At 38.7% G+C, this 15,611-nt stretch overlaps 1 protein-coding gene across 8 annotated transcripts in view; it reads right to left on the bottom strand.

Annotated features, from left to right (window-relative positions):
- DLG1 (discs large MAGUK scaffold protein 1) overlaps window positions 1-11,328 on the bottom strand; it is a 276,957-nt gene extending 265,629 nt beyond the window's left edge. For 4 of the 8 annotated variants that reach the window (XM_045539999.1, XM_045540001.1, XM_045540002.1 and 1 more), the window contains exons 1-3: window positions 10,428-10,885; window positions 9,918-9,967; window positions 9,116-9,247 (exon numbers count right to left, since the gene is read on the bottom strand). In XM_045539999.1, coding sequence (XP_045395955.1) covers window positions 9,116-9,247; window positions 9,918-9,936 — 151 coding nt within the window. In that variant the 5' untranslated portion in view covers window positions 9,937-9,967; window positions 10,428-10,885. Of the gene's footprint in view, window positions 1-9,115; window positions 9,248-9,917; window positions 9,968-10,083; window positions 10,132-10,427; window positions 10,886-11,260 lie in introns of those variants that run through there. The other 4 variants (XM_045539998.1, XM_045539996.1, XM_045540000.1 and 1 more) reach the window with 4 other exon arrangements.
- Window positions 11,329-15,611: the final 4,283 nt, after the last annotated feature.

Here is a 15,611-nt window from a genome sequence, read left to right as displayed (position 1 = left end):
TCAAATGCTGACAAGGACATGGAGAAACACATTGTTCACAGGAATGTAAAATGGTACAACCACTTTGGAAGACAGTTTTTGGAGTTCCTTAAAAACTAAACATACTCATACCACATCACCCAGCAATTGTTCTCCTTGGCATTTACCCAAATGAGTTGAAAACTTAAGTCAACACAAAAACCTGCACACAAACGTTTATAGCAGCTTTATTCATAATTGATAAAATCTGGAAGCAACCAAGATACTCTTTTAACAGGTGAGCACATAAACCTTGGTACATCCACACAACAGAATACAATTCAGCAACAAAAAGATATGACCTATGGAGCCATGAAAAAGCATGGCGGAACCTCAAATACACATTGCTGAGTAAAAAAAAAAAAAACCAATCTCAAAAGGCTACATACTTATGATTCAAACCATATGACATTCTGGAAAAGGAAAACTATAGATACAGTAAACAGATCAGTGGTTTCCAAGAGTTAACTAGGCAGAGGGGTGGGGGAGACCAAGGGGGCTAAAAAGGTGGAGCCCATTGGATTTTTAGGGCAGTGAAACTATTCTGTATGATTCTGCAATGGTGAACATGTGTGAAAACAATTTTGTATGTCAGATTTGTCAATGTACAACACAAAGAGCAAATCCTAATGTAAACTATGGACTTTATTTAACAACAATGTATTAATATTGGCTTATCAATTGTAACAAATATACCACACTAATGGAAGATGTTAATAATAGGAGAAGGGGTGAGGATATGGAAACTGTACTTTCCACTCAATTTTTCTGTAAACCTTAAACTGCTGAAAAGATAAGTCTATTAATTTTTAAAAATATATAATATAAAGCAGTGGTCCCCAAGCTTTTTGGCACCAAGGACTGGTTTCATGGAAGACAATTTTTCCACGGGGCCCTAACAGGTACTGGTCCATGGCCCAGGGGTTGGGGGCCACAGAAAAGGACTGGACTGGCACAGTGGCTCACGCCTGTAATCCTAGCACTCTGGGAGGCAGAGGCAGGAGGATTGCTTGAGGATAGCAGTTCAAGACCAGCCTGAGCAAGATCGAGATCCCATCTCTACAAAAAATAGAAAAATTGGCCAGGTGTGATGGCGTGTTCCTATAGTCCCAGCTACTCTGGAGGCTGAAACAGAAGAATCGTTTGAGCCCAGGACTTTGTGGTTGCAGTGAGCTATGATGACATCACTGCACTCTAACCTGGATGACAGAATGAGACTCCATTTCAAAACAAAACAAAAATGTATAAAGGATAACAATAAATTTATATTAAAAATTAGATTTTATACTTTACATCAAGATAATTTCCAGATGTATTAAAAATTAAAATGTTAAAAAAAAAGAAGTCCTAAAAGAACCTGAACATAAGTAAATGTCTTTATAATCTTGGAGACAAATTATAATAACCTTTGGGATTATAATATTGGGGACAGCCTTTCCAAGCATGATACCAAGGGCAGAAAGCACAAAGAAAAATATAGATAAATCTAACCTTATATAAATCTTTTTTTTTTAATCCAAGTTTAAAAACAAATAACAAGGAAAGTTATCTGCAACTTACATGGCAGACAACTGAAATGCCTAATGTAGATTTTAAACCTCTAAGCAAAAGGAAAAAGGGGGGAGGAGGAGCAAATGACATGAACAGATAATTGACAAAAGAAATTAAAAATCAAAGGACTGTCTTACATCTTTGGTTATTTCTTTAATTAAAGAAATGTATAATAAAATATCAAAATGACTAAAGGTATATTCTACATATCAGAGCAGAAAATATTAAAAAGATGAATAATATTCTGTACTGTTACGGTATGGTGAATTAGTCATTCTTCCACATATTGCCTAAAAAATTAAATTAACATAACATTCCTAAGAATATTTAACAAATTACATCAAAAGCCTTAAAATGCACACCCCCTTTGACCAAGCAATTCATTTCTAGGAGTTTGTCCTAAAGATACAATAAAGAATGTGAAAGAAAAACGCATATACAAATGCAGTGTTTATAATTCAGAAAAATACAAACCTAAATGTTTCCAGGAAACCATTAATAAAACTACAGGAAACCTATATAAAGTAAACAGTCATTTAAAAGGGGACAAGTCTATTGCTATGGAAATACATCCATTGATAAGTGTTTTGGGATAGTATGTACAGTACAAAGAAGTCACACTGTGTACATTTACACAAACTGAACTGCAGTACCCCACCCCCATGCCCACAAAAAAAGGCAATGCTGCCTGTCAGTGCATCCAATAAATAAATGTCTCAAATAAAAAATCAAAAGGGAGAAGAGAGCTCTTTCAGGTAGTGTTAGTTTTCACGTTTAGTTTTAGTTTAGCCTTTCATAATGTGTTTAGTCAGTTTTAGCCCTGTTTAGCTTTAGTTAGTTTAGCCTCTCATAATGTGTTTAGTTAGTTTTGGCCTGTCATAATGTGAACATCTTATTATATCTCACTGTGCTGAGTGTAATTTTATGGTTATTTGTTTTTAGTATAAAAGGTCACTTAAACCAGCAACTTCATCTAGTGCTCAACTGCAGAAACAATGATTCCTTTCCACCAGAGCAAAAAACAACTATGCTGTAGTTAAAAAGAGACAGTGACATTAAATTCCTGAAGGATTCTCAAGGATAATTTTAATCAGATGTGATTTTTCACCTTACATGCTGATTTAAGTATCAATTCTCATGCAGCAAACAATTGTTTTACTTGAGTAGAAAGTTTATTTTGCAAAATGAAATTGTGTATATACAAAGAATAACATTCTAGAAGGACATTCACGCTATGAATGAAGTAGGAGGTTATCTTTGGTGTGAGAATTTTCTTGTTTATGATATTTTATATATAATAATATAATCTTAATGTTTTATATGGAAAATGCATTATTTTTATAATAAATTTTATTCTGGAGGGTTACAAGGACGGCAACTAGAAAGCTGCGGAACACTGAACTATAACTCCACCATTTCAGAGGGAAAAAATTTCATCAGTTCACTGACTAAAACAAGCATATTTTTTAACACTATACACTAGTCAAATCTACTTAAGCACAGATAATCTGCTTTCTTCTAAACCAATGTATGTTTAAAAATCCATTTTGGGCTGAGCCTGGTATGTAATCCTAGCACTATGGGAGGCTGAGGCAGAAAGATCATCTGAGCCCAAGAGTTTGCACCTGCGGTGAGCTATGAATATGCCACTGCACTCTAGCCTGTGCAACAAGCAAAACCCTGCCTCAAAAAAGAAAAAAAAAATTCATTTTGATCCCCTAAACAGAAAAAAAATCCTATAAAATTAGAAAGTATTACATACAATTTGTTTCATACACTAGAAACAGGAAAGACGTCAAGTCAATCAGTAAGCAAAATTAAATTATTTTTACACTGTAAATACTATTTAACTAACAGCCACACAGCATTCACACGTGTATTCCGTAAAACAAGGTGTGTACTAAAAGGAACCAGAGCTTCTCAGAGAAATAGCTGATCCTAGAAATGGCTGGGGCAGGACAGGTACAAGATGAACCTGGAACATTTTTGTTAGGCCCAAAATTAAGAAAGTGTTCTAAGAAATGATGGGACATGTCATAAGGATATAACAGCAAGCTTGAGAAGGCCTACACTGGCTAAATCCAAGACAATCTGAGCACAAAAATCATTAAGGATGGTAATAAATGATAAACCACTGAGAGAAACAGAAATCTGCAAGTTCATGATAGACACACAGACAGACAAAGGAGGGCTCTTGATTACAACAAAATGCCAAGTATCAATTGGAAAATGTAGAGGAGTGCTGCTGCTAGAAAACTCATTTTTCAACCATAATAGAAACTGGTTCAGACAAGAATCATAAATGGATGCTAAGTATAGGTGGAAATTTTGCTAAAGAGCAGGATATGTACATGGTGTTAAAGTGTCTCCCCCATATTTTGCTTATATTAAGATGCAAGAGGAAAAAAACTATGACTATAGAGTTGACAATTCATAAAGAATTACTAGGGAGGATGAAAAAAAATAGAGTTGATAATTCAGACAACACCTAATTGGGTGATCAAAACTAACATCACCCAAAAAACCAAAAATTATAATAACATCATCAATGAAGGGCAGATGAAATCATATACCTCCAGATGTGTAGAACCCTGAGCCAGGAATACATAACCTGAATCTAATCACAAGTAAACATCAGACAAATCCAAATGAGAAACATTATGTAAAAAAATAAAAGTGATGGGGAACTGTGTTCTTCAAAAATGTCAGTGTCATAAAAGGCAAAGAAAAGCTGTGGAAATGTGCCCAGATTAAAGAAGAGTAAAGAGACATGACAACTAAATGTTAATACTGGCCCTAGACTGGATCCTGTACTGAGGAAAAATTTGACTCTACGTAGATGAAATGGCTTGGAAGAAATATTTACAGATGCTTTTACAGATCTATGATTCCAAGGTTCTAAAGAGAATTCAGCTAGATTTAACGTAATCAAAACACGGCTTCAGAGCAGTAAGTGAAACTATTAGCAAATAAACAACTCAATCTAATTAAATCAAAACCACCAAGTAAAGAGTTAATAAAGTTCTCCAATTCCATAAACTTTTAGCCAACAGTCTGATCCACATCCTGTTACGTTTTCCTTGCTCAAAGTTACACACGCACATACACATATACATACACACACACAAGAAGTTAGTGATAGGCTAAAATGTAACATCAGTGGGACCAAAATAAAGCAAAAGAAATCTAAGAAATATTGATATTTTACCACTATAGGTGGAAGCTCTCAAACCTTGATTACTTAAGTAAATACACTTTTCAAATGTGTAAATTCCATCATTATAAACACTCTCCTTCACAGCAATAATGGTTTTTTAAAAAACACTAACTTTGTAGATCAACATCTGTCTTAAATATTCTTATTAGTGTTCTTTCTCACATTAAAACAGTCAACTCTGAAAAAAATGATGAACATCCTAATAGCTGAGGGTAAAAAGAAGCTCTGGATTCAAGATTAGTTGAGTTCAATTTCTGGTGCCACAATTTAGTATCTGAGGCCAAGGGCAAGGTTGGTCATTTTTCGGCTCCTCGGTTTTCTAACCTATAAAATGGTAAAATCACTTCAGACAGGTGAATATATACCTCGTAGAATTACAATGACTAAATAAGAGACTTGTATTAGCACATACAAAGTGCTCAATAAATATTAGCCACTATTATCTTTTCCATACACTTAAAAAGGAGGTAGCTAATGTAGTCAAATTGATTGAAATAGAAAATAGAATGGTACATGATGAGTGCGATGTGCACTGTCTGGGGAACGGACACGCGTGAAGCTCAGACTCAGGGGGATGGGGGGGCATGGGCAATATATATAACCTGAACTTTTGTACCCCCATAATAAGCTGAAATAAAAAAAAAAAAGAAAAAGAAAATAGAACGGTGGTTACCAGGGGCTGGGGAGTGGAAGGAAAGGGGAGGAGTTATTTAAAGGGTATAGAGTTTCAGTTTTGCAAGATGAAAACATTCTGAAGATCTGTTTCACAACAATTCATAGTAAAGGAGTCATACTTTTTGAAACCTAGTATCTACTAATAAGGACATGGTAATATCCTGTACTGTTTATAAGGGCTAGAAAACTGAGTAGCAACAAATGAACAAGGAACTAAAAAACTCATAAATGGACAGTGTTATTACATTACCCATTTTCACTCTGAAATATCTGCAGAACCAAAATAAAACACTGCATTAAAATAAGCTTGCTATTTATTGCAGACAAACTATACAAATCACATGACTCAACTTACTCAAGTCTCTAAAACCAGCCTGATCTTGAGCCTAGATTTTTCTCCTGTGCACAAGGAAAGCAGATGAGTTCTCTGACTCCCTAAGAAATAACTGCAGGGGTCTGGAAAATCTCTAAGGACTACCAGAATCACCTCAGATCCCAGATACCTTAGAATCAAGAATGATCCAAAACCACTATGGACCTGAATATTTGGACTTTGATTATAATCAAACCATATCCATTCTACTTCACTCACAAAACTTTTAAACCTAAGTACAGAACATGGGAATGCAAAATCAAATATATTAAGTTTTCAAATTGCTCTCACTTAAATCAGGAGTGAAATTAGGCAGACATTATCTCCCATTTATACAAACATAATCACTAGATTAGAATAAATTTTAAATAAATGTGCAGTTCATGGATTTTTTTAAGCTATAACTTTAAATATTCAGTCCTTAAAGAAAGAACTTAGCCAAAACTCAGAAGTTAATAAAACTTTTCTGCTTTCAGTAATTTTTAAATCTTCAAGCCATCCTTCAAGGATACTATCAAGCATCAGAGCTAGAACAATACTTTCTATATTTCATTAAATTGAGAATATTGTGAATTACAAAATATACCATTATTTCATGTGCCACTAAGAATGCAAAAACACTGTCAATTAAAAAAATGACATACACCAGTTATAAAATACTTCCCAAATTTGGAAATGTTAAAAATTTTAAAAATTGGTATGTTAAAACAGATGTAGTATGTACATGCTTGTCTCCCTGAATAATCTGAAGGTACAGGGAATCTAGTCTATATATCAACTACATAAGGTGGGGGAAAAAAATCAGTATTTCTATATCACCAAAACCCCTAGAGACCACAAACAAACTTTTTTTAAAATGCATGAAAAGTCAATACAAACTACCAGTTCAAAGAATTAGTAAATAAATAATCAATGTAGATTGTAAATCCAAAGATACAGAGCATCCAAGGCAAAAAACTAGATAATTCACTATAGCCTAAGTAAATGATTCCCAAACTAAGGAAGTGAAGAGCCTAACCACCAAATGACTTTCGAACAACTCAGGTAGTCAAGACCCAAATCTCCTTTAATCCAATGATCCACAGATACCAGCTCAGAATACAGAATGCCACTTATTGAAGGAAAAAACAATTAATTGAGGATTTTTCAATGCATACTATGAACATAATGAACTATTTGAATATAATGTTCATAATGAACTATGAACATAATGAACTAATGAGCAATTTGGGCTTCAAGTATATTATGACACTGTTTCAAAAACCATGGCAGAGGTGTAAAGCAAAAAGAAAATCTTATTGGCCAAAATATTTTTAGACTAAGTGATAAAAGTTAATAACCCAATTACAGCAAGCACAAGAGAAGGCATTTTTTTAATTCAGTAGTATCAACAATTAATGCAATTATAGTATGGAAACACAGAAAAACCTCTATTAAGTGTATCTATTTCAAAACTCCTAAAATCTATTACTTTTCTTACACCAAAATCTGATACCAAATCCTATAAAACATTAAAATGTCAGGCAATCTAAACATCAAAGTAAATTCACAACCAATGAAATTATACAAGAGAAATAATATTCACAAATATAAACTTAATAACTGGAAAGCTAACCCTATCAAAATTCAATCATGCATAGGAACAGATAAATACATTCAAAACAGGCAAGACAGAGTATGTCAAAAATGCCTCCTAACATAGCAAATCTACCTCCAATCTAGAGGGAAATATAAGTGTATATTCTGTTTAATTACTTCACTAACCATTTACTTAAGTTATAGCCTGCACATAAAGACTGCAGTCTATGTCTATGTATTTATGTAAATGAGGACACACAAGTCTTATTGTATTTTTTCCTAAACAGTGACTCTACTAAATAAAAAATTACTAGGTTTAACATTGATTTAGAAAGACAAATAATTAAAAAATCATCTTTCCCTTCCTTTTTTTGCTGTTTTTTCAGAGGAATCCAATTTGACCATCCATTTGGACCTTAAATCTCACAACTTGGAAATTCCAATGTAGAAAACGTCCATCAATGCTAATAAAAATAGCAAAATGTCAATAATTTTTGAAAATGGGTGAAAGGTATAAGGCAGTTCATTATACTGTGCTCTCTATTCTTATGTATGTTTTTAAAATTCTATAAAATAAATTTTTAGAAATTGTTCAGGTATATCAGGTGATCTTCCTAAAAATCTTTAATTCTAAAACAAATTTATCAATTTATCAATAATTTGACAGGATACACTGACTTGAAGGTAGTACTCAAATCACACCAACAATTACTCTACCAATAGACAGATATAAGGTATATCTGCTTGGAAGTTACTGAGGAAATAATGTAATGCAATTAAGTATACGTCTCATTTTAAAATGGTATATAGTTGATGACTAATAAAAAATTCTCATTCTTAGAACTAGAAGGGATAAATTTTCTAGTTCAGTGGTTTGCAAACTCTTGAGGTACCTGGAGAAAAGGGCCAGACACAGGTCACCTTGTTTTATATACCAGTGATTATATACAAACTATAAGATGTTGTTTTAGAAAAGGATCTAGCTACTTAAAAAAAAAAAAAGCTTAAAGCCCACTGTTCCATTCCACTGCCTACATTCTACAGCTAATGCAGTGGCCTAGCAAAGGTTAAATGACTTGTGTAATATCATTCAATTAATGGGATTGTCAGGAATAGAATTCAGGATTCTTGAATTGTCCAGTTCTCCTTTCAAACAATGTACCACCTAAACTTTAAGTTACAGTTAAGAATAAAACTGTTTCAATCTTCTTGTCTGTTAAATAAAAGTATTAGACTAGATCATGTCTAAGATCATTTCCAGGACTAAAATTTTTAATCCATGAATGCCAAGTTAAACAGAGGTCTATATTAAGGGAATCAATGTTCTTAAACATAGCAGAACCCTTCAAGCATCTTCAAGAACTTCAGAGAAATACAAGTCAAATACAGAAACGAGCTGACAGTAATTCAAACATAATCCTTTGGGTCCTGAAACATTTCTGCAACTTCAACATCTTTTAATAGTTCTTGGATGTGAAACACTGTTCTCAAAGATCACTAAATAATCATACTGAAAGCTTTTTGGTTACTAGATATTTTTGGAAAAGATATTGGCCTACGAAAAACACACAACTCGCTGAAGATGCTCAAGTTACTGAATACCACATACAGAATCAAGTACATCATTCTCGTTTAAAATAACTGAATTGAGAAAAGTAATATGCAGAGCTGACAGATAATGGTCACAAAGTTTTAATTCCCACCTATTAAAGCCTGAAAGAGGTTGCTCTGAAATATGTTAATAACCCGTTCTATGGAACTTCTGAGTTGTCTGTCTTCAGTTTGGCTTAGTTTCGAACGATATTCCTCCAAAAGAAGCAACGCTCTCTGGGTATCTGAGAAGAAAAGAACAGCCTGATTAAAATTATAAAAAAATATATATTACATGCTAGTGCAAATAATTCTGTAAGACATCTAAACAGTTCCCCAAATCCTCCAGGTCAACCAATGTTACTATGTTCATGCACACCCATTCCCCAGAATGATCAAAAAAACTTTTAAACATATATCCACAGTAGAAAATGGAGTGAAGGTGAACAGTTTGTAATCAATGTGCACTGGTAATGTGCCAGGGTAAAAGATCAACGTATTAGTAATTTAGTTTCTGATTACCTGATATGCAAAAGAGGATTATCTACAATTTGTCATTATAATCCAAATTTTAAGTCTTTCAAAATACTAGTTGTTAGTATCCCACAGTTGCTCACAAAGTTGTGATTAGTAGGAATGACGAATACTAAAAGACCAATTCAGAGTTTTTTAAGGACATGGGGGGAGTGATTTAATTGCCTCACTAATCACTAGCGAGATGTCAAGAAAGAAAGTTTAACAAACATTTAGGTGTTTCCATCTTCTGAAATGACGTGAGGCTTAGATTTCCTAAGCAATAAAGCTAGGGATCATGCTGTCTCATCAAAGTTACAAAAATTTTTAAAACACCAATTACAAAACTGACATATGGAATAGTAAGTGACATCCACAAGGAGTTCAGAAGCAAATCCTCACCTTGCTTCCGGACCGGCATTTTTCTCCAGAATCAGGAAGAGGGCAAACACCTTTAAAAACACAGAACAGAAAGGAGAAAGAACTAAACAAAAGAATAGAATCGTAGAAAAACTAGCAATCCCCCTACTGAAATAGAAAAACTCCCATCTCTATTTGAAAAGCCCACCTTACAAAGTTTTCCCAAGTGAAAGTGCCTCAAAACCCAGCAGTGTCCGTCAACGTAGAAACGTTTTTCCTAGGGGTGGGTAGCCTGCAAATTAAGAGCAGTCAGAAGCCTGCTTCCAAATTCTCCTCGAAAGCTTTCCCGTCCCCAAAGGGCACTAAATGCCTAGACTTGAGGCAGTCTCTTCCCCGGAACAAGTATGCATACTCCCCACCTGCTACTGGGGGCGGGGTGGGTGAAGAGGCGCTCCGACCCTTGGCCCCGGAGCCGACAGCGGCCACAGAGCGCTGAGAACGGACCACCTGGGCGGGCCCCCCGCCCTCCTCCGGCCCCCTCCCCTCGCTTGCCTCTCTCCGTGCTCGCTTCCTCCGGGCTACTCCAGCGGGGGCCGAACGGGGCAGCGGCCGCTCTCCACGACGCCCTCGCGCCCCACATGCACACCTCCGCGGGCCCCCACACCTGCGGCGCTGCCACAAAGTTCCTGCGAGAGGGCCGCTCGGAGCTGGGGTGCGCTCCGGCCCCACTCGGAGCAGCTCCCCCGCACGGCCCCGCTCCACGTACCCCCGCCCCGCCCGGTGCTCGAGGAGCTGAGCGAGGGGGTGAAGGGACGGGGGAGGAGCTCCCCTTCGCGGCCGCACCCCCGAAGCCTCTTCCTCCTCGGCTGCGCCGCCTCCTCACTCGCAGCAGCCCGCTAGCCCGCTCGCCCTCTCGCCTACTAGCCGCCCCACCCCCGGAACCTCGCCTCCTTCCGCGCCCCCAATCGCTCTCCCCCCAAACTTTCCGCCAAGATGGCGGCCCTGGAGCTGGACTGCCGCGCCCCCACGTGACCGTTTTCCCGGCGCTCTCAACCAATGGCAAGTGAGGAGGCGGCTCGCGCCGAGCCTCGGGCTCTCAGCGCTGCTACCTTTAGGTTGGAAAGGGGAGTAGGGTCTGGAGAGGGCCGACGAACTGAAAGGGGGACCGGAGAGCATCCTCAGTGAAACTCCTCGTTTAAAAGGGCGGCCACCTAAGTGGCTCTGAGGACAAAGGAATTAACATAGAGACTCTACAGGTGGTCTAGGGTGGCCCTGGAAGAGCCCGCCTTTACCCCGCCTAGCCCACCGGTGTGTCCGGCCGTTCTGAGCTAGTAGCGCGCCGGGCCAGGAAGGGTCGGAGTGTCCGAAGAGAGACGTGATCTCACCTACACTAGATCCAAGACACACATTCCGAGAGACCGCTTAACCTCACTGAACACGTGCTGTTTCCAACTCTAAGGCAGGAGAGAGCGCCTGGCGCGTCCAGGGGTGACCCCCAACCGCGAAAAGCCGACTGGAGCAGCCAACTGCGCCTCCAGTATTAGGGGGCGGGGAGGGCGGGGCTTGGGTGGGGGAAACGGAGGAGTTTGGGCGGGGCTGGGGGGGGCCATCGCTACGTCGCCTTCCACTTTGTACTGATTTTTTAAAAGTTACTGTTCGCCCTTCTGTAAAAGGTTTGGGGAGGGGTCATTAAAGTAGGACATGTTAGTAGGGAGAGTGGCTAATTTGGTAAGAGTTTGAGGGTTTTAGTGGAGGATTTTTAAGGTTAAGTGATTAATTACAAGTACTAGTGCATTTAAGGGTGGAGAGATAAGGTTCATTCATTCAGTAGCTCATTCATTCATTCATTTTCGCCAAGCCTGCGTCCCTGCCCAGTCATTATCTCAGGTATTACCCAAACTCTGGCGGTCCCTTTAAGAACTCACCTGTAGACACCTCCTCCCAAGCTGAGCCGCCCTCGCCAGCTCCGCTGGTTTAAGTTTCCAGTGCCCCTCTGAGCGAGCAGAACAACCGGCCTCCAGAGAAACTCCCAGGCTGAACCATCTGGTCTTAGAAGGAGAATCCGGAAAGCTCTTCAAGGTCTTTGAACCTCTTCAGGGTAACAAGGACCTCCCTGCTCTGAGGGCCAGAGGGAATTTGCCGAAAGTCACCCAGAGTTAGTGACAGAACTGGAAACCCGGAGATTATGTCTTCCAAAACCAGAAGGCTCTTCCCAGTAAACTTGACAGCCTTTCACTGAGGCTTTATCAATTGGCTACTAAAGGGAAGTCCAAAGAGCCTTGTATTGTAACCATAACTGCTACTCAGAGGTATGCTGACTATTGGTTTCACTTTAGGATTGCACCTTGGATTCCTAACTTGTGAGAATCCAACAACTTTAGAACTCATCTAGACCCACTCTCTCAATTTAAAATAAAGAAACTGAAGTCCACAAAAGGGAAGCAACTTGCCCAAGAACATGTAGGCTAATCAGTAATAGAGCAGCCCAGAACTCAGGTCTCCTAGCGCTAGTCCAGGACTCTTTCCACTATGATTTTGGACAACTTGACAGAGGCGCATTGGCATATTGGCAGCCAATCTCTATGCTTTCCTGAATTGAGCATCCTGGGATCTTGCACAACAGTTAAAGCAACAGAGAAAATGGGATGGAAATGTCAAAGAGGGGGAAGGGTTCCTAAAAACAAGGAGCTTAACAGAGGAATGGGGATTATTTAATAATGAAAATGGCTGATGGCATGCATATTATCAAGACTTCACTGGTGAACTGTGAGTTGAATGGTTCCAATAAGAAACCATTCTAAGAATGGAATCTTCAGAATTCAGGAGGAGAAGGGAGGGAAATTTGCTCTTTCCCTTGATAACGTTTTGTGTTCATATATATGTTCACTTGCTGGGCAATGGGAATAGAAGTAAGATCCAAGCCCTGCTCTCAACGACCCACAACCTCTCAGCAAATGGACAAAGGCCAATGCAGCTTTTCTAAGAAGACACTGAGGAATCAAAGGCAAAATGTGTGTAAATTCTCAATGTCATCCCAGTCCTTCCCTAAAAACACGAGGAGGAAGAGGAGAAAAAGAGGCCATGTTGCCTGTCTTTCCTGTAATTCTCTGTAACAACCCTATTTGGTTGCCAGAAATGTCCAAAAGCAGGAATGAACCTAGCACTTGGTCTACCCTTTACCCTAAGGTGGGATGTGAGGAACAAGTGCCTAGCAAGTAAATGTATATGAACAATGGAGGAAGGGCCTTTACTCTTAATTCCTCCTTACTATCCATCTGTATTATTTATTTCTGCATAACAAATTCCTCAAAGCTTAGTGGCTTAAAACTTAGTATCTTATTAACTTAAACAGCAATAAACATTATCTCACAGTTTCTGTGAGTCAGGAATTCAGGGGCAGCTTAGTTGGATGGTTCTGGCTCAGGGTCTTAAGAGGTTGCAGTCAAGATGTCTACCAGGGCAGCAGACATCTAGAGGCTTAACCTGGGCTACAGGAGGCTCTTTCAGCGTGGCTCACTCACATGGCTAGTAAGTCCATGCTGGCTGTTGGTGGCCAGAAGCCTCAGTTTCTCACATTGAAGACCTTTTTATAGGGCTGCTTGAGTGTCTTCATGAGATGGTGGCTGACTTCCACCAGAGCAAGTAATTCAAGAGGGCAAGACAGAAACCACAATTCTTTAATGACTTAGTCTCAGAAGTAACACTCTCTCTTAGTCCATTAGGGCTGCTATAACAAAATACCTTTGACTGGGTAATTTATAAACAACAGAGATTTATTACTCAGAGTTCTGGAGATTAGGAAGTCCAAAATCAAAACACCAGCAGATTTGGTGTCTGGTGATAGCCCTGTTCCACATAAATGGTGCCTTATTGCTGCATCTTCACATGGTGTAAGGGGTGAACAAGCTCTATCAGGCCTCTTTTATAAAGGCACTAATCTCATTCAGGAGGACTTCACCTTCAAAAACTAATCACTTCCCAAAGGCCCCACCTCTTAATATGATCACTTTGAAGGTTAAGATTTTGATATATTAATGGCAGGGGGAGACACAAACATTCAGACCATAGAATACTCGATAATTTCCACAATATCCTATTGGTTACTGAGATCAGCCTCAAGGATATGAAAATCAGGAGATGAGACTCAACTTGGGGCCATCTTGGAGGCTGGCTACCACATCATCACAACACATAAAGCAATGACATCTGGATTTTTCCAACTTGTATTTTCTCAAGTTTTCCTTACTTTATGCAGTTAGCAGCTGCCATCGAATTAGACCCAGTACAGGGTCTGATTATTTTTCCAGCCTCCTCATTTAAAAAAATACGTATATATACACACATACTCATACACATATGTGTATATACATATAAATATATACACGAATAAAAGAAGTTACTGCAACAAGGTACTGGTGGGTAAAGCTGTTCACACAACTTTCCAGCTCCAAGTTAACTTTCCTTTTGAGGAGCTTACAAGGCTTAGGAGTCAAATGACCACAGGGAAAGGCTCAAATCTCTCAGTCTTTTATCAAAATGTCAGATTCAATCTCAAAAAATATTGTCTCACAATTCCAAACCTTCCCTTCCAAACCGTTCTTCCACCCAAGCAACCTTTGTAGCTCCACATCTCTGTCTTTGCCCTCTCCCCCATCCAAGCCCCCAGCCTATGCTCTGTAAAGGTACCCAGGTCCTTTCAAACTCTGTTGCATTGTTTGCTCTCACTCCAGCAGAGGAGCAGTGCACTGCCTGTGTTAAGGCAGTCATTAAAAGGAAAGGATTTGATGCTGCCAAAAAACCTTATGCCAGGTTAGACTGCAAGAAGAGGAACAGTGTCAAGAATAATGACAGTGACCATATTGATCAGACCTTCATGAGAGCCCAGGAAGCATTTCTTGGCAGCACACTGTAAAAGGGATCTAGACAAACCAGTATCTGGAGAGAAGAAAGTAACCAGAGAAATCAGGGAACGATTGTAGAATCTAGAGCCATTTCATTGGCAAAAGAGAGGACTCCAGGGACCTTAACTTCAATCTTAAAACAAGCCTATTCTTTGTATCCAGGGGGCAGAACTGTAGCCAATGGATGAAAATTCAACCGGTGGATGAATACAGGAAGCTCTTCCTTAACATGGTTTGTCAGAAACCATCCAAAATTTCAAAGAGCTGCCTAAAGGTGGTGGGAGTTTCCTATCAGAAAGAGGCTGAATGAACCCAGCAAGGATTCTGTTTTAGAGGGTGGTAGATACCCAGGACAGAAGGTTGAACTAGGTGACCTCTGAAACCACAGTTCTAAATCATTGAAACTTCAGTCCCTGCTGAATGCTAAAATGGTACCATTTTATCTATTAATACATCAAAAATCCATTCTACCCAATTTAAGTGGTACCAAGACTGATCTCTTTCTCATAGATAATTCTTATCAGAATAAAAGGTACAAGTTGAAAAGTAGACACCAATTTCATTTAAAATGTGGACAGTTGCCTATCTCCATGATGGGCAATTAGGCACTGAACTCATGTTTTTTAATGGAGGATTCACCCTCAAATTTCTATATTATGATATAATAGGTTCTTAAGTGTAGGACTAATAATTGCTACCCATTTAAACTGGTATACCTTTATACTGATATAGCCCTTCATATAGTGTTCAAAAACAGATTTCACTCATTTTAGTTTCACAGCAACCTATGAGATAAATGTATTGGTTATGATCTCCCACTTTGCAGAAGAGGACA

This window comes from Lemur catta, chromosome 1 (genome assembly GCF_020740605.2).
Source record: "Lemur catta isolate mLemCat1 chromosome 1, mLemCat1.pri, whole genome shotgun sequence".
In the NCBI taxonomy this organism is placed as follows: Eukaryota; Metazoa; Chordata; class Mammalia; order Primates; family Lemuridae; genus Lemur; species Lemur catta.
Note: the sequence above shows the minus strand (reverse complement) of the source record. Positions and strands in the feature narration are given on the sequence as shown.